Genomic DNA, 20,133 nt, shown 5'->3' with positions numbered 1-20,133 from the left:
AACAGAAAGTGTTTTTTTTAATAGCATATTGTTTGATGCACCTTAACACATTTTGTATGTATTTTGTGATGTCACAAAAACCAACATCCAACCAATCTCCATATGTTCAACCCACATACACTTAGTGCTGCCAGTATAGAAGTATTTCAGCTTGAACTGCTATGTATAAACTGCAATAACGGATAACCAATCAGAACAGAGCTCATTTTCAATTGGTCTTAAAGCCCAGTAACAAAAATGGATTTGTTTTTTTCTTTGGAGAAATAAAGAGAGGTCTGAAAATGATCTTGTAAAAGGTAATAATGACAGTTTTGGGAACATAAAGCCATGCTAGTTTATTAGTTAATCTCAGTGGGGGGAAAAGTAAGATAGGGCCTTTGAATACATTAAACTAGTATATACTTATGCTACCCATTGTTTGTCTGTAATGTGTTGCCTGTAGATGGGAAGTTCTGATCAGTGCTTCCCTAAAACAGTTCACTGTATAAAGTGTCACCTAACAAGAAACAGGAAGAAACCTTTTTTTAATGAAACCAAGTTTTATTTTCCTGCTCCCTTCAATAATACACTTTTTTGGCATGACTTTTCCTATTTGTTTGTAAAATAGAAAAAAACAATGTACACTATCAAGACAATCAGAAGGAAGTGTTAAAGGTACATTAAGTAGCACTTTTGCTGTTGAATGACACATTAATATTTAAGATTATAGGTAGACATTCAGAACTTTACTTTATGAACGGTGTGTAAGAACAGATCTGCTATGTGGAAATTTTATAATTTATTGGATTGGTACGAAAAAGAACCTTGGTGCAACAAAACTGAGCAGAACATAATGAACTTTTAGCATGACTACTTTAAAGCTACATATAATTGCATGTAGATAGTTGATATTAAAGTACTGTGTAAAGAAGGCTGATTTGATGCTGATTTATTTTAGCGGTTTCCCTGCTAGCTGCATGATTGGTCCAACAAGGTAATCCCTTACAGCTGTGGAGTACTTCATGCATTCATACCACTTTTCCAACTCAGGGTTGTGGTTGGTCCAGAGCCTACCCAGAATCACTGGGCACAAGGCAAGAACACACCCAGTCCTTCAGAGGGCGACACATACTTACACTTTCACTCTCACCTACAGACACTTTTTTAAGTCGCCAAACCAGGAAACCCACGCGGACACAGGGAGAACACACCAAACTCCTCACAGACAGTCACCCGGAGCGGGAATTGAACCCACAACCTCCAGGTCCCTGGAGCTGTGTGACTGTGACACTACCTGCTGCGCCACCGTGCTGCCTGGAGTACTTCTGCAGCTCAAAATTATTTTGCAATAGTCCATACCATAACAAATCATTTTAGTAAGTTGAACGGCGAACACTGACTGCTCTACTTAGTGTACCTTTAAACGTCACCAAAGGTCTCAGACCAAAAGACAAAAACAAATCCTTCAGTACAAAATAGCAGACTTAAGACTACAGCACTAGACTCTATAAGACCAAATATTTAAGTATGTGTAAGACATAACTATGATTATTATAGCCCTTTAACAGATTTAAGCAGGGTTTTGTTGTAGAGGTGTGTAGTTATAAGGAAAATTGCGATTAATCCTAAGTGCATTCATTATGTTGTGAAGCAGGCACTGATCAGTTGCTTGCAAATGGCACTTTATAAACAAATACCACGATACAAATATGTGCTTAGATTTGGACTCCACATAAGTAGTTCTGATAACTGGCAAGAAATACACAGTCGTAAGACATTAATATTGTTTTTGGCCCTGTTTACATTTGGCATTAACATCCAATCAATGATTTGATCATGGTGATTGAATCATCATCATCATCATCATCATCCAATTAAGACAATACTAAAAGAGAAAACATGATATCAGACCAGGAATGTGGACAAGCTGCTTTAGGTTTATACCCACATACGCCAATCTGATCAATGTGCTTTTACACACATGCAGATTCGATCACAATGTGTTTATACACACACCCAGGTACAAACACAATGTGCTGACACAGATGGATGGAGATCCAATTACAATGCATTTATACACATGCGCAGATCTCATTACGTGTTCCAATACCATCGTTTTTTTGATACCAAGTGTAAACTGGGCCTTTAATATGTGCAGGGGCAGGGTGGATACAAATATCCATTTGAAGGGGACCAAATGTTGAATGGTGATGGAATGTTCATAGGAGTGAATGGGGCACAAGAAGTAGCTGAATGTGTGATTGCCGTATGAAAGGAGAGAAAAGCACTGGAGTCTAGCTGCAGTCTTGGAGAGGGTACTGGAAGCTGTTGTGGACTACTGCTGCTCTTTTTTGGCTAGAGCCTCTGCCTCCTGAAGGGAAAGAAAGGAAAAAATAAACTCAAACAATGGGACAAATGAGAAGTTAAATATTTAGTACTGTTTATGCCACTGCTACAGTACTTTCTGCCAATAGGAATTCCTCAGATGGAAATTTTCTTAAGGAAGAATTCCACTGAATTTCAGTTTCCACATAATTCATTTTTTTAAAATAGATCACAGAGTGGTTTGATGTGAGATACCACCTTCTATTACTTGAACTTATATATATATATTTCCCAGCTTAAATATCTGAGCATTTTTACAGTACGAGTCTTGTCGGTGAACTATAGCAACAAAGGCAAAAATTTAAATCCAGTCTGTTCCTCTAAAACAAGCGTACTTTCCCAACAAATTCCCTGAATGACACTGCTATCATTGATTTCTGTAAAATTATGAAAACAATTAGTGGAGTTTCCATTTAATACAAGAAACTGTTTTTGCCAAGAATGCTCCACCACAACAAGTGCTACTTGGTAAGGGATGTCTATGGTGGTTTAGACCTTTCCATGACTAAAGGAGACGGAGGAAGTGTGTGGCTGATAAACTGTGAAGCAGAAACCGTATATTGATGTTGAAATATGTTTTGTAAATCATGTGTTATGTTTAAGAAGCTTGGGTATTACATGGGTGTTATGAATAACGTGCCCTGCCCATTCAGTTCCCCACCAGGGAGCTAGGGGGGGCCAGAGAGCAGAAACAGGGGCTTCTGTCTGTGTATCAGATGAAAATAGATTCTAACTTCACCCCTTTAGCTCATGTTCTGAGATCAGCAGTTAGCACTTGGTGTAAACAATAATTATCAACCTCAGGGTCCCTTCAGTAGTTAGAAGGCAGCGAGCAATAGATCAGAACATGGACGGAAGTGTATACGGCAGTTTGAAGCCAACACTAACAAGTATCCAAAACAACTCTGCTCAGGTGCCATTCCAGAGTTAGGTCTTGACAGTGAAAAACTATAATGTTAGATAACACAACTGTAACATGCATTATAATAAACAACAATCTTTGTAATTAGTTTAGGGTGGGCCCAAAGGGCCTGACGTTATTTGTAATGCCTTGATTTATTCTATCCAATAACATCTGTTATTGTTCAGTATGTTCACAGCACACCGTACAACATTTGATGACTGCTATAAGTGTAGAGGTGTATTAAACATTTGTGATCTTAGCATTTCACCAGCAATGCCCAATTCACAAGGAACAAAGTATTAACACATATTAAGTAGTAGGACTAAACAACTTGGGGGAAATAATTAACTTCACTTTATCTTTAAAAATGCCTGTGATATAAATCACATAAATGATCACATTATATAAATAAATGGAACACTAGGTGGTATTTTTACCTTACAATTATAGCTTCAAAGTCATTGTGATGCTCCACTGACATTAGATGGGGAGAACACAGCCTCTGTCATTGCTACTCCAGGCTCAGCACTGCAGAAACTGCACTATGTAAATTTTTGGAGGAGGGAAGGCAACAACCTCCACCTCTTTGATGTCAGGACAATACTAAAATATGTAATTAATTACACTCTGCAACTGTAGGGGGAGCCCAAGAGCAAAAATACCAAATGTAATCTAGTGTTGCTTTAAGACCTTGGACTGTTATTTTGGCAAAAATAAACCCCACTATGCCCTCTTTATGGCTTGAGTCTGATGCACTAAGCATATGTTGCAGGCTACCAATTAGTCAGGAAAGTTACATTTTATGAGGGTTTGATTGTTTCTACTTCATCATTTACCGGCAATTGACAAGCTCTGCGTTTTTCAGTTAAATATTTGCTCTTAAAATCTGAATATTGAAAATTGTTGTGATTGCACAATTGCTGACTAAAATCAATTTCTCTCTTGGCTTTAAAAAGCAGGGTGTCTGGAATATAGCTGCAGCTCATCAGACAGGATTCGGGACCCACTGAGGCATGCTGCTGGTCTTTAGAAGGGGGCAGCAGCTTAATTAACACTGGGGCTGGTAGAAGCTGGACAGGGCCATTACTCCGAGGTTGTACTAGTACAGTGGGGCCAGACATCCGTCCTGCCAGATCCAATAGTGTAGCTGGACTCAGTGGCATTATTGTTACTCGCTCACAGTCACATTCCATTTAAGTAATTAATCACACAATTTTCTGAATCGAATCGTGATTAATCACATTATGCCTTTTGAAGACTTAAGCTTTTAATAATGGATATTGAAATGTAAAATTAGATAAGAATGCAGGGCCAACGCAATGGATTTATATTTGAATTAGTACATTTTAATTAAAATATAATCACAAATATAAAGCTAAAATGGTTGTACTACTTTGTACATTTGGATGGGAGATAAATGTGTAGTGCCATTCATGTGGCAAACTGGCAAGTGTAAAATTTAGTATAAAATCTCAGTGTAGTTTCGCTGACTTTTGGATTAGAGTCTTTTAATTTGCTGCGTAAATGTTTTGGGGAGAGCTTTAGCATTGGACACAGAAGATTTAATAGAGAAAATTAACGCCACGGTTAGAGTTAGCGAAGCTTGTAGCAACACTCAGCTAACCCAGCTACATATATATATATATATATATATATATATATATATATTCAAAAATGTGTTATTAATGTTTAATAGATTAAAAAATGTACATGTTAAATTCCCATGTGCGTTAACATGTGTTATGTTAATGTTGACAACACTGCCCAGAAACCTAGAACAGTCTACTTTTCAAAGGTTGAAACAAAATATAGGCCATTATATTAAGGCCGTTGTGACAGAAACCTAAATAAAATGGCACGTTTCACTCTGCTTTTCAGGAAACGGAGAAAACAAAACGCTGCTACCCCTCTGATTTAAAGCACGATGGGGCTTACTCGATTTCCCCTTCACCAGTTTCCTCTGTAGAACGGAAGCAGCTGCAGTGCTAATGAGGGCAGGAACGCAGCGTGGGACGTGCTAGTGTGAGTTAAAACAATTGCGCCCTCTAACGTGCAAAGGATGCAACTGCATTCAATGACATAAACAGAATGTAATATCGTCTGTTTCCACAATGCGCATCGTGACATTTCTGCTTCAAGACGCAGTGTGTCACGATGCCTTGTCACAAGACTCATTGTGTACCTTGTCCTCAAAGGCATATGAAGAGTAAAACGTTACCCTATTCTCATATTAGTTATGAAATCCATACCTTTGAACCTGGGGGAGCAGTCAAGCCTAGAAATGCGTACACAGCGTTGTCCTCTCGAGCATCAAAGAAGGCCTCATAGTTCTGAATGGGAGGAGAAAATAATTGAATTTCAGTTTGAGAGCATGACTCATCCATAGGGGACACATTCAAGTCCTAAACCAAACAAATGGAGCAAAAACGTATTGAATGTAATGTGCAAGCATTGTCACTGGCCGAGGTACAGAAAACCACAGAAACCTAATACACTTGGACGGGTGCGTGGGTGGGTAGGCGCATGTTTGTGTACATGACTTGTGCTCTTAAAGGGGTGAGGGGTACAGTGTGCTGTAACCTCACACACACACAAAAACACCAACAATAAAGGGCAGGTATTTTCCAAGCCCCCTGCTGCAGCTGTATTTGTCCTAAAACTAGTGCTGTCTTTGTCCATGGAATTCAATGCTGCTTGTTTTTCATTTGCTGGAGCTGGCTTGGTTGCATTCAAGCCCAGGCAGGAGTGAATGCAATTGCATCAAAACACACAGGAAGAATTTGTAGTGGGTGAATGGGAGGGAGGATGCAACACTAGATTATTGCTGTACCAGTATGAATGGGCAGCAAGTTATAGATACACAGTTGTTCCATAAAGCTGATAATTATCACAAAATAGTATGACAGTACCTACTGATAGTGAACTGAAAATAATCATCACTTCAAAATTAAATGCAGTTATGTAAGAAATTAACTGCTATGATCATGAAAAAGATATAGATTAATTGTACAGCTCTTGGATTCAGGATTTTAAATATTTAACACAGAATTGTCCATTATTTCAGTGTCTTAGGGGTTTACATGTTTTAATCAGATATTTAAAGTGCGTTTAGGACTGACCCCACAGTATCTCTCCTCGTTGAAGATCTGTGGTGGGAGGGGGTTCCCTGTTGCAGGCCTGGAGTCTTCAGGTATGTTCTCCCGCATCCACTTCCTGTTCTCTTCATTGGCTGCAATGTCACACTCCTCAAACTCAATCTTATTTGCTGCCAGGAACCCCATGACATCCTGCTGCTGCTTCTTGATCTGAGGAGGAGGACAGAGGATGGAAGATCAGGCAAGTCACATTAAGAGGATGCTCTTATCATGACAAGTAACTGACCTCAGTGCCCCTATTTTCAGAACAAGACCTTCCTTTGTGATTATCAAAAATGAATATAGTGTACTGTCAAACAGAGGAAATGGTTTTTGGTTTTTGGTTTTGTTTATTTTCTCACATCCTTAAAAAAACTTTGGTTACTTTTAAACAATACAATTAATTCACCAACAGTACAACAGCAACTGTAAGCAGATATATATCAGGCACAATATGGCCAAATGTTTGTGGACACCTGAAATATAACATACTTGTATGTAATGACTCCATGCATCGCTATAGTAACTTCTACTTTTCTGGAAAGGATTACAGTAGATACTGGAACACTGCTGTATATATTTAATCGCTCTGAGATGTGATAACATTGTTGAGGCAAGATACTGATGTTGGATGTTTAGTTCCAGAGCAAAAAAAATACCACTTTATCTCATCTCAGTGGTACTGGATGCTATTCCACTCCACAGAATGAGTGTTCCCCAAGCTATTGCCAGAGACCCCAATTCTCTCTAGACTAGGCTTAGCGTTGAGCATGGTGAATTTAGGCTCATGTGCAGCTGCTCCAGAGTGTCTTATTCTATTACCACTAGGTATTATGCAAGCTGTATGTGCAGAACTGAACATCTCTCTCCACTATAGGCTGTTGGACATATGTTGTCTAAGGGATGACCTCAAAGCATTATTTAGCCTTTCTCTGGAAAACAGACAAAACCATTTATATTAATTATATCTACACAAAACTGTGACCTAGAATGCCTTTACAGTTAAGCTGAAGCTCCTCTGAAATTCAAAGCACCAGTCAAAAACTGCCTAAAACAGGCAGCTGCCTTCAAGGCTTAGCAGAGAGTAAAGGAAAGTTGTTCAAAGACACATGTATGACCTTCTAATAGGTTGAAATAAATAGGGCACAAGTTCAAGAGTGTAAGAATGCAGAGATTTGTCATGCTACAAATCACACAAATAATCTGGGATTAATTAATAAGTCATGGAATGTTGTTGTAAGCTCTGCAGAAGAGGATCGTTTTGAAAATAAGGGTTTGTAGGTCAGTCAGTGAGACTGTGTATTTGCATGTGACTTTGTCTATGAGGAAGCAACTAGAGCTAGGCCTATCACTCAGTTATGGCAGGATTTTAAGGTGCTAGGACTTTCCTGACTGAAGTGGGCGGCTCTAAAAGAAGAATGTCCCTAGAAGGGAAGACGGAAGCCAGAAGATCTGGTGGGACTCAGTCAAGGGAGGAGGGAGCTGGTCAAGCACAGACCAAATAAGGCCTGCTGTGGGGAAGTCAGCCATGGCCAACTTCCAAATGAAGCAACATGCACTAGGTAGGAGTACAGACAGACAGTTTGCACACCAAGTGAGCTACTAGTTTTTGTTTTCATGTACTGAAATGTAAAGATTGCTCTAGATTTTAAATATACCTTTAAACCATGTGGTTCTTCAAAGGCTTTTTACATTAAGCCTGACTACTCATAGACGCATGACTACTCATAGAACAATTTAAGTGGTTAACTGTATTTTCACCATGACTAAGCATATAGTTTTTTTAATCGTTTTTACAATATTTAGAACGTTTTTGAGACTATAAACCACTTTTGCTAAATGTGCTGTTAAACACAAAAGCCAAGTTCATTTGCAGCATGAATCACCAACTACTGTCTGCAAGATCAAACTGCTGTATGCAAAAACCAATTTGCCTATGCAAACTTAGCTAGTTTAAATGTATCACTGTCCGAGGACACAGCCCATGCATGCAAATAACCAGCAGACAGCTGTGCTGAGGCCTGGACGGCTATGGAATGCCTGGAAATGTGTTGCAGCACTAACTCAGCCGTTGTAGCCCTTGCGCAAACTCTTCAGAAAGAATGTAAGAGGATAGTGAGTTTCCCCTCTGACTCAGCCCCACTTTAGGAGTAGCACTCACAAAACCCCTATTGTACAAACACATAATTTAAATTTTCAAGGCAGATGAGCCAAACACCACCTTCCCCTTCTGGAAATTGGTGCCATGCAAAGGTACTGGCTCTGGCTGTTTTTACTGGACGCAGCAACAAACCTCTCTTTTTCCCCCACTATTTCTCCTGCATATGGGTGGGCACAAATAAACTCGAGAATTTTCTGTATGAGTAAGTGTGGAATGCAGGAAGCCAAACGTGATGTGGGTGCTGAAATATGAGCAGAAGGACAAAACAATGCTCCCAGAACAATATTAGCAATGCAAACCTTAGCTCTTTCACATTCAGGACTTCCATTTCAATAGCACCACACAAGACACTGTCATAACTCGGGTCATATTGTTATTATACACAAAGAGAGTCATTGTGAAATGCCCTAAATACTTTGTGTTGTCGGATGTTAATGATTGAGCAGTGCTCAAAGAATAGTGACTACTGCTGATTACAGAACATTGTCACTGTTGGCTATAACTATAGCCATGCCTCACTGCTTACAAGATTTCAGGATGATGTAACTTCACATATGATGACTGGAACTCGGCTGATGTATTCCGATTTATCTCATTAGTGTGTACTGTTACAGGCACGGCAGTAAGACTGAATCGATATCTGTTAGTTCCCTGTAATGCCCTGCAGTATTGATCCTGTGTACTATTAAGTCTCTGCTATCAATGAACAGACCGAAGGACTGAAATCAATTTCAGTGTCCATTTGGTAACACTTTACTGAAGCCCAGCATTTATAAGGCTATAACACCCCTAAATAAGACTTTCCTGGCAACTAATATAACCTGTGTACTCATTTATTCCAAAATGTGTCCGTTGTCATAACACTGGCTGAAGTGAAATGACATCAACATGGAAACAAACAGACTTTATGACCACTAATGTTTGTTGGACTAAGCCTTTCTGATGTCTAAGGTTTATTGCAAAAAGTGTCCGTTCAAATAAAATTTGTTGAGGTCAAAAGACATGTAAATGGACAATGAAGTCATTGTGACTACTGACCGTTCTTTGAATACGTCTTTTTTTTTTTAAAGTTAAGAGTAGGCTGTGTCAATTATCATTAAAGGCTCATGCTGTTCTTGAAAATAAAGCTTTATTTTCACTGGGATATATGCAAAACATAAATAACTTTCCTAGTTATTGAAATAATGAGAATCCCAAATTATTCACTTTCCCTGCAGCTCTGACTCCATTTAAATCTCATGAGAGACCTCCAATTGTGGGTGGAGGCTGCAAAGCAGACAGTAAATAAATGATAAGCAGCACTTACAAACCGGTTTGTTTATGCTAGCATTGATTACAACTGACCAGTTAAAATGGAGGTCTAACATGGCTTAATTTCTCAACTAAACGAATTTTAAGTACCAACATTATCGATTAAGGCTTAAAGATTATTAAACCTTAATAATCTTCATAAAATACATTGCACCAAGGTTTAACTCTCATTATGTTTTTTTTAAAGCAAGGAGACAGCTGTGGGCTGGTTTATAAAGGTCCAAAGACTTGGGCCATTGCCCAAAAGACACACCTTTTTGGATGATCAGTGTGAAGTCACTGTTTTCTATCCATGCTCCAATGTCTCTTCCAAGGCTACAGTTGTTTTGCTAGGTCTTTGAACACTTATTTGTTTTACTGTTCTTTGCTTATTCCTTGCTTAGAATAAGCTTCAAGGAAACACTATGGGGATTTGACAACCCATGCAGACTATGTCAGAAAGTATCTAAGCCTTCAACACTTTAAGAAGCTTTCAAAAGTGATCTGACAGTTTCAGTGTAGACGTAGTTTGTACCATACAAATTATATAGCAAGGAAGTTACTTGTTTGTTTTGTTGGTTTCTAGAGGCCTTGCTTGTCTGTGCATTAGCGTGAATCTAAATCCTACAGGGATTTTTCACAATTCAAATGCTGTAGACTGTTGCCACATGTACTGTAATATAGGAACAACTATAGCAATGTTATTATGGTGCTTTTCCACTGCATAACCCCTACTTGACCCGGCTCGGCTCTACTCTGCTCTTTCGCTTTTACCTGGTACATAGAACTGGGTATTTTTCAAAGCAAACACGGTAGGATATGAGAACTTTGCAGACAGACTTGTCTACATGGTGAAATTACAAACTAGCTGCAATCATGCTGGTCACCAGCCTGGTCACACACTGCTGTGGGATGGCATCCCATTCTTCAACCAGGATTTGTCTCAAGTCAGCCAACATGGTTGTGTTGGTCACTCTGGCACGAACAGCACGCTCAACCCACAAGTGTTCAGTGGGGTTGAGGTCAGGAGCTGGCAGGCCATTCCATCCTCTCCACTCCCAAATTCTGGAGGTAGTATCTGATAAAACCAGCTCTGTGGGGGTGAGCATTGTCATATTGGAGGATAGAGTTCGGTCCCAGACTGTGGAGATATGGGATTGCCACTGGTTGCAGAATTTCACCTCGATATTTTTCTGCATTGAGATTGCCTCAAGCCTCGTTTTTCCAGTGAGGGAGATGCCACCCAAATAAGCTGTTTGGCATTGGCAGAGAGGATTTGGCAAATTTTTCATTGGTGCAACCCACATACTCAGCTCTACCGCTCATCCCACAAATGCATGTTCCTTACAAATGTGGCACCAATTAAAAGGAAAATTACCATGTTTCCAATGGCATAAGATTTATTGGCAAGAAGCATTGTTACAACAAAGAAATAATCTACCAAACACAAAGTTCCTTACTTTTTGTGCTATGTTTATATATGGCCTACACACACACACACACACACATACGTATACTTTTGAATTAGACTAAAATATTACTGACACATGCAGGAGCAAGCACATAATTAAGGTAATCGTGCTAAAAGGCAGGCATTATTTAGAAAGACACTGGGGCCCTCAGTTTTGGCCTGTGGACTGGACTGGACTGGAGCAAACATTTGTGACACAAGAATATCATCAATACTTGACCTCACTAATGTTCTTGTGGCTGAATGAAATCAAACAACAATGTTGCAAAATCTAATGTAAAGACTTCTGGAGGCTTTAACACCAACACAGGTATAAAACAAACCTCTGAGTACTGCCTAAATGACCTGTTCCACAGCTATGTGCTTACAATGATCCCACTTGATAATAAGGCTTCGCCACACATATACCGCTTCATGTTGTGCTGTGGGTTTGTTTACAAGAAAAGGGAACTGTCTTTATTCCTCTACCTTTAAAAAGGTACACACTTATAGAAATATGAATGGATACATTGTTGAGTATTTTACAGAAAGAGCACACGATTATAAATGACCTGACTTGCTGTCTAAATCCATTGCTTACTGTTAGTTAATCACGTCTTGCACTGCAGTTCCCTTCAAAATGAATGTGGAAAAATGTGACAAAATGTTGCTCTCAGTTGTTGCTGTGTTACAGAAGTAACAATGTATTCCTATGGACATTTGTGTTATAATACAACAGGTTCAAGACTTGATTTGGTTAAAAATTGGTGCCATGACCCATTCAACATTAAATGATTCACATAAAGCCCAGAATTATTAGCAGTACATAGCAATATTGGAAGCCTTTCCTCAATACTCGTGGATTAGTTTTGAGGTTGTCATATTTACACTGACGTATTTTCTTAGCTCATGGTGCTCCCTCTAATGTAGTTCATTTTCATAGCACTGTACTGAAATCAATAGGGAAGGTGAGGGAAGGTTATGGCTTCCTACCTACCTCCAAAGGATAAATAGTACAGTTTCTACAGTGCTGACTCCAGAGTAGCAACCGTGGGTGTTCTGCTTTCCTTATTACATTTCAATGAAGCAGGACAATGATTTTGAAACTGTCGTTTTAAGATATAAATATGACATAGTTTTCCTCAAATGTTAGGGCGATGCCAAAAAAAATGTCTTACTAAGCTTATTAGCATATTTAAATAAGGCAAACTGAATGGAATGCATTGTAGATGTAGCCATGTCCTGGATGGCTATGAGTACAGTGCATCAAATGAAGAAGTGAGGGGGAAAAAAAAAAACAAGAATCACTGCTATGATATTGGTGTTATATCATGGATTTAAGGCCCTCTTCATCAAACTTATTGCTGAAACCGCAAAGAAATGTTATGATATACCGGTATAGTCCATAGAATTATCCAACCCTAAATCACTATATCCTGTACACAAGAGTAATGACTTTCAATGTGAAAAGAGTAATAGGTTTTGAGTGATCTCTCAAATATAGTTACAAAACTATGGAAGCCAGTTAAGACAGTTAATATCATTCTACTCTGTACTTAATGTTGCTGAGTATGTATGTGTAATCACACTTTGAAACTTGTGCTAACCAGAAAGCAAGAAGTTATATGTTGGGCGTTATGTGTAAAGCACAAACTGCCAAGCCTAACTTTTTTTTTTACAAGTCATCTCCTGATGCAACTGTATCGTTTCGGGCATCGCCATCGGTTTAAGAGACTTGAATGAGTGAAAACATTAAGGCCTTCAGCCTGAGATGGGTGCACGCCCCTCCGTCCAGCCTCAGTGCAAAACAAGCCCCCTCAGAGAGTAGTTACATTTAATACCAGACAAATGCCGTCTGTTGAAAATTAGAGGAATGACAAAAAACGTTCCTAAGTTAATTTGTGTAACAAGAATCACATTAAGCGTACTTAACTTCTCTAAGATTTCTAAGAGTTCATAGCCTGAGACCATGGGCTATTCTCCATGTTAAAACTTTCAAACGCTCAAAACTCCCAAAGGTGTATTCAGTGCGTGCTCAAGACGTTGGGCCTTGATGTTATGTAACTTGGGTCTTCTAAGCATAGCATCAGTGAACTTACCAAATTAGGAGGAGCTAGTTAAGACTCAAGACATATCTGCAAGCTGTTGCTTTGGGAGAAAGACCACCAAAGAGTTCAGTGTGTTTAATAGCAATATCAGTAAGATTTGCACACATAGAAAACATAAGAAAAAACAAAGTAAATTGGAAACAAAAAGAATGAGCTATGAAAAATACTTTTTTTTTAACTTTTTTGCTTATTTTGGACACTTACATGGCTTTAACTGTATTCTAATGCAAAACATGTATCATATATAAATCTGCATATATGAATATGTCTTATAAATGCAGTTTATTTCCTTCCATGTAGCTCAACTTGGCCTCAGTCTAGATGACAGTGACAGCCACAGACTCAGGAAATGGCTGCATCACTGTGTGCAGAGAAAGAAAATACTTGCCATTGAATTGCTATATATAGAGTTATTTTTTGAGAGCTATCTCTCCACTTCCTATGCTGGCAATGTACCATTATGTAGGGGTGTACGTGATTAGCGTAGTGGAGAAGGAACCCCTTCCAGAACAGCATCCCTCCCTCTCTTTCTCTCTCTCTATCATCGCAGCCTTTATGTCTGTCTGGAGAGGAATGTGAGAAGAACATCCTGTAACTAGTTCATAAAACGAAGGCAGCTAGTTCATAATCAGAGGAGGGTTCACGCTACATCATGTGGTCACCGTGTTTGGAAATCCTTAAAGGATCAAAAGTTCCTCCGTCAATCATTATCATCTTGTTTTTGTGTGTAAGCCGTTATGAGTGCGCTTACCGAGGTTGATCCGGACGACGACGCGATGTAAACTTTGATCACCATGTTCTACAAATCCGGGCGACACAACAGAGAGCAAAATCCCTAGCGAGGTTCCGAGGCTGTTAAACTGACACTGAGACTGTATACTTTCCCTTGTTTAAAATCACAGACTAGTGGCCTCGCAGGGAGAGAAGTCTGCAATTTTGTACAGAGCAGGGGCGCTCTCTCTCTCTCTCTCTCTCTCTCGCAACTTCCCCGCCTCCTTAATCCCCACCCCTTTTTTTTTTACTCGATACCAGTGGGTTTTCATTTATATATATATATTTATATATAACAAAAACAACAATATACACAGCCACAAACCCACACTGACAGCTTTGTAACTATTCAAGCAGCTTAGTATACATTCTTCAAAATAATTAATGCAGCCTATACCGTTGGACAAAATGAACAAATAACAGACAATACCAGTGTTTCAGTTATTTCCAGGGGGGCTTGATATTTATTATTATTATCATTATTTTTATTATTATTATTATTATTATTATTATTATTATTAATGGTTTGGGAAGTTGGAGCAAACATATTTAAACATGTTATCAAAAAATATCTACATCAACCCTTCACAAACTGCACTGTATCCAACTCAATATGAATAATTGTTATAAACATGCTACAAACCCATTGACCATTGTTTTAACTTTAACCATTCAAGCAACTTATCTACATTCTTCACAATACAAGCAGCCCGTTGGACAAAACGAACAACGGAAAATACCAGTATTTTTCAGTTATGTCCACGTTATTAAATTTGCATAAAGTGTGTCTGTGCACATGTACACTACAGTGGATTATGCGGGGTGGGTGTACGGGATATACGACATTACATTTTCACGACTTTAATGGTTTGGTTGAAGCGGAATATTTTTTTTTTATTAATATTAAAAACTATGACTAAATCAACAATTAACAAACTCCACTGGATCTAACTCTGAAGTATTGCTTTCATTGTAATAAAATATGCAATCGTTGCATATATAATTTCTGTTGGTGTATGTAATCACTCCTAAGCAGATTCATATCATTATTTCCAACGTTTGCTCCGCAACAGTTCTGTATTGTACCAAAAATGGTTCTGCTATTGTTATAAGTCACAATACCGAACCCAAGAATGCATTATATGCTCAGAAAAGCTTTGTGATGTAATGCGGCAAAATAGGCGTAATAATGATATCGTCATAATATCCACGCCTTGTCAAGAGTTTGCGCTCATTTAACTCCAAGGTGATGCTACAGTTCTCATAATAGAATCGATATTGATTTCTGACCGAATTTAGTCTTTATGTAGCTCAGCAAATTGGGTTTTTAAGGTAAAAACTGGCTCATTTACTGTAAGGGTGTCTTTTCTTCCAAATGGTATGCAAGAAACAACTGAAAAGACATCTTTATTCTTTTCTCACTTTTTGGGAGGAATTAGTGAGAATCTGCTCAAATGGCTTCCAAAGAATTTACAAGTTAATGAGAGTGAATGATGCCACCTACAGGCGCCTTCGCGGCCCTATGGAGTACAATAGGGAAGCTCTTCTTTTCTGTTGTTGCTGTGAATTTGGCGAGAAGGAGAAAGACCGGTGAGAATGCACCGGGCAAGGAGGGCGCCATTTTGGACCTCGTCTGAATATAATACACGACATGAACCTTTACGAATACTTGACGTTAAATGGCCTTTATAACGACGCAACGTCTCATAGCACACGCCACCAAACAGAGGACACTTTGAGAATAAACCTAAAGCGCAGAGTCCATGTATTATGAGCAAAAAAACCCGAGTCTGAATGGTTTTGTAACTGGTAACCCTTGCTCAGTTGGGTCTGAGAGCGTTTGGCGCGGAGAGAAACGCCGGCTCGGTTATTCTTCTTCATTCGCAGCTCCAGGAGCTCAGCTCTGATTGGTCGAAAGCACGTCAATCACGTCTAAGCCGCGCCCCTCCCCCCATTCAGCCACTAGCTTTAATGCTCCTGTGTGTTTACTACTGTATTTAGGATAAGGAGACGGTCACGTATATGCTGTGAGTCGTCAACTCCAAACTCTCGCTTTTAGTAGTATTTTTAAAGACACCCTTCAGGAATCCACCATGCCCAAAAGAAAGGTATGTAACCTCCAGTTTGTGTGAATACTTTCACTGTAAAATCTGAGAAGTAGTTAGCCATTGAGAGCTTGCTGTTTGTTGTAAAGCCATCTCCACAAGACTTTGCACTAATTAATTTTGTTTGCAAAATGGCTGCGCTCTCCGAAATATTTATTTTGTTAAATCTGCATTTTATTGCGGTTCAAACTGTTTATTTCTGCATGTTTTCCCGTAGTGCACTCGACCTCTCTGTAGACTCAGTCTTGTTCGGTGGAGTCTGAGAGCTTCGGCTCCATGCTGGTGAACCTCAAGCAGCCATGCTTTGCTTTGCAGGTCTAACTAGTCACTGTGAAAAAAAGGACCGAGAACAAATGCCGTTTTTATCGCATTGGGTCATCAAATAGGCACCAACGACACTCGAAAAAACGACATGGGAAACCTATTTTCGGTAGCCCTCATCACGGTCTATTTTTATGGCGTCAAAATTATATATTTGTTATTTTTTCTCTTTGTTCGTGCTGCCAGATGGCTGCAGTGGCGTTCAGCTTACAGTAGGTGGCGATGTGGCTATTCGCCTCGGCCCCTCCCCCCGCTTCCATCTCCCGCCCTGATTTTTTGAATTTCTCCAAGGCTTGGTTGTCCACATGGGGCAAACTAAAAAAGGCTGTTAGAGACATCGCGTTTCCATTGTTCACCGGAAATAAAATAAAATCCTGCTCACTGTTTGGGAAGACACCTTGATTAAATCTTGTCTGATATCAGCTTAATTTAATAGTTATTAAATATTAATATTTAGTCATTTTAAATGTAACAACAAACACTGGTTGATATGCCCCCTACTGTCTAATCTTGGTTATTTATTATGTATTTGTTTCACTTACTTTTGCATTTTCCTACAGGGAGCTGAAGGTGAAGCAAAGGAGGAGGTATTTGTTCATTTGTTTTTATATTTTGGCCTGTTTGTGCATCTCACCTTTTACAGATATTTATGTATACTTAAGTCATCCCTGTTGTAAAAGTTGATTTGTTCTTTCTGCAGCCTCAGAGGAGATCTGCACGGTTATCTGCAGTAAGTGTCTAATATTTGTTTTATATTATTTGTGCATGTGGCTTCATTTTATTTTCATATTGCATCATTTTAAGTGGTATTTTTTATTATAGTTATTGTTAGTTCATGGTCTTTGTTTTTAAATGTATCTACAAAACTGAATACATTTTCTGTGTATATATAATTGCGTGTCTTTTACAGCGACCGGCTCCTCCCAAGCCTGAACCGAAACCAAAAAAAACAGCTAAGGTAAATACAAAGACTTAAATAAATGAATAAATCAGTATTACACCTATAAGATAAATTACAAGTAAACATTGTGATTTCATATAATTAAAACACATGTTCAGAATACTTACTTCAAAAGCTTTATAGAAAAAGTGGCAGTAAAACATGTGTAAATGTCTTATTATATATAAAAGCCTGTTGTGTTAGTGTAAAATAGAACAATTGTTAGATACACATTATCTGAGTGTAAAGTCAAACGTAGACAAATGCACCAGAGTTTGATTGAATTCAGTGTAATAGCCAAATTGATCATAATGTAGATCCATGGTTTGTGGCATTTATTGTATTTTGTCAAAAATAAATATCAAGTTTGTTGCTGGTAAGGAATGCTGACCTCTTAACCATTGACTTGTAAACTTGAGGTTCAATTGCTATTATGAACCCAACATGTAAGTTCCGTATTAACAAGACTGAGATCTTCGAGCCTGGGTCACCAATCTTATCCACAAAGGGCCGGAGTGGCTGCAGGTTTTCATTCCAGTTAAACAGAGCACACCTGATTCTACTTGTTTACAGCGTATACTAGATGATTAAACTGTTGAGCAGCATGTGCTTCTATTAAGTCGGAACAAAAATCTGCAGCCACACCAGCCCTTTGTGGATATGATCGGTGACCCCATAGTCTCCAAGTAAATAGTATTGTTTTAGTTTAATACTCTATATCTAACTCTGAAAATGCTGTTCTATGTTTTGATTGCACTTAACAGAAAGACAAAGTGGTTAAAGACAAGAAAGAGGACAAAAAGAGCAAGGCAAAGGCCAAGGAGTCCACGGAGGCAGAGGCCAATGAGGAGAACCACTCAGAAAATGGAGAAGCCAAGACCAACGCAGTACGTAGGGAGAAATCTGTTTTAATATCAACAGCAGTGGTTAGTTCCAGGCCTAAGGGACATCATGCTTGCTTACTAAATCAGGTTGTAACATACTTGATTCAACACATCAACTTAATACTAAGGCATGAGTGTTGAATCAGCAGATGTCTTCTTTAAACTGGGTTTGAGGAACGCTAATAAACACTTAAAAATGTATACATAGGTAATCAATAGGTCATGCCTTAACTAGGGATGATTTACTTAAGTTTTACTGCTAGCATGCTGTAGCACACTGCCAGTCTCCTTGCTTAGTTACTGCATATAGCTGGTTGTCCGTAAACAGCCAAGAGTCGGACTGGAACTTTGGTCTAGGCTTAGAGTTCCTCCAAAGGTATATGTTCCAATTATGTAAATAACTTTGGAAAAAAAAGACAATATTTAATAACCTATTGAGATTATTTAGCAGCCATTCGACATATTTTTCTATAAATGGCATTCATATGAACGTGTCTTTGAGATAAACCACAGCGGATTTTGAAAACTGATGCCGTTGTAATGTACGAATGTTGACTTGTGATGTGTTCCTTCTTTTTCCTCAGGTTGAGGACACTCCAGAAGAAACCAAGGAGGAAGCAAAATCCGAGTAGCACCACTGCCTCCCATCAGCCCTCTCCTTTTCCTGTCCACTACCTACTACCCTCTTCTCTTTCCCCTCAGAACGCTCCCGGTCTCATGTTATTGCCCCTCTCTTCCAGGCATATTGTTAACAGAGGAATATTTTTATCAATGATTTTATAAGTATCAGTACAGATTTTTAGCACAAACTTAAAGCTAAACGCAGAGCACCTTGCAGATTTGCAGTGGTCATATCAAATGTCTGCGAGACGAACACACTAAAAAAAAAAAATCTTTTTTTAAATGGCATTTCATGAGTGCCCATAGGTTGTTTGGTCTAGTAAGAGCAGTTTGAGTGTTGTCCTGTTTTTCACCTTCCTTTCCCTCCCTCTATCTGAACTATATAACCATATAAAGAGTGATTTTTCTCTTTTTTTACCTTGCGTATGTGCAGTGAGTCTCCTTCCTTTTGTTTCATGTACTAGATTTTTTTTCTTTCTTTTTTTTTTTTTTTTTTTGTCCATTATCAATTTATTGTTCGTAAGACAGAGGAATACAAAGAAAAAAAACATCTGAAAACATTCCGGGGCAGTGTTACATGGGCTGATCTTTATTTCAACCTACCCTGCAGTTAAAACAGGAAAAAAAAAAGAGCATTTTGTTTAAATTTAAAAAAATCAAGAGCAGCTCATTCAAAGCTATGCTGTTATACAAGATTTTCTAAACAATGACATTTTTTTAGGATGAAATTCTAACCTTTATTGAAGTGTGCAGGTGTCCATGTACCCTATCTAATGTTCTGGATGTCTCTTAATAAAGAAAATCGTAGAATTTTCCTCACCCTTGCTTCTTGGTGCTTATAACTTTATTTATTTTTATATAATTCTATATTCTATCTTTATTTATTTATTTTTTTAAATTCAAGGCAATCTGTAAATCTACACTGATCACTTTTTATTGTTTTTAAATTGTAATACAGAGTCAATTTTTTTCCCCCTCTGAAATTTTTGCTTGCAACACATTCCAAAAAAAGCCGTGGCAGTGGCAAATTCAGACTGGACGTGTGAAATGCTCAAATAGGCGATTCTAATCTTCTTGTAT

At 38.5% G+C, this 20,133-nt stretch overlaps 2 protein-coding genes across 2 annotated transcripts; one reads left to right on the top strand and one right to left on the bottom strand.

The window, feature by feature from the left end:
• Positions 1 to 5: 5 nt before the first annotated feature.
• On the bottom strand, positions 6 to 14,386 carry sh3bgrl (SH3 domain binding glutamate-rich protein like). Its single transcript, XM_066649860.1, has 4 exons — positions 14,163 to 14,386; positions 6,388 to 6,573; positions 5,518 to 5,598; positions 6 to 2,350 (listed from the first exon to the last, which is right to left on the bottom strand). Exons 1-4 carry the CDS (start codon positions 14,205 to 14,207, stop codon positions 2,315 to 2,317), a joined length of 348 nt encoding a protein of 115 aa, XP_066505957.1. The 5' UTR covers positions 14,208 to 14,386; the 3' UTR covers positions 6 to 2,314.
• Positions 14,387 to 16,136: 1,750 nt separating this feature from the next.
• Positions 16,137 to 19,884, top strand: hmgn6 (high mobility group nucleosome binding domain 6). The gene is made up of 6 exons (XM_066649573.1): positions 16,137 to 16,290; positions 17,169 to 17,195; positions 17,309 to 17,338; positions 17,519 to 17,566; positions 18,313 to 18,435; positions 19,017 to 19,884. The coding sequence occupies exons 1-6, from the start codon at positions 16,276 to 16,278 to the stop codon at positions 19,062 to 19,064; spliced, it is 291 nt and encodes a 96-aa protein (XP_066505670.1). The 5' UTR covers positions 16,137 to 16,275; the 3' UTR covers positions 19,065 to 19,884.
• Positions 19,885 to 20,133: the final 249 nt, after the last annotated feature.

The sequence above is a fragment of the Hoplias malabaricus genome, chromosome 17 (assembly GCF_029633855.1).
Source record: "Hoplias malabaricus isolate fHopMal1 chromosome 17, fHopMal1.hap1, whole genome shotgun sequence".
Lineage (NCBI taxonomy): Eukaryota > Metazoa > Chordata > Actinopteri > Characiformes > Erythrinidae > Hoplias > Hoplias malabaricus.
The sequence above is the reverse complement of the archived record's forward strand: the minus strand, read 5'-3'. Positions and strand labels throughout refer to the sequence as shown.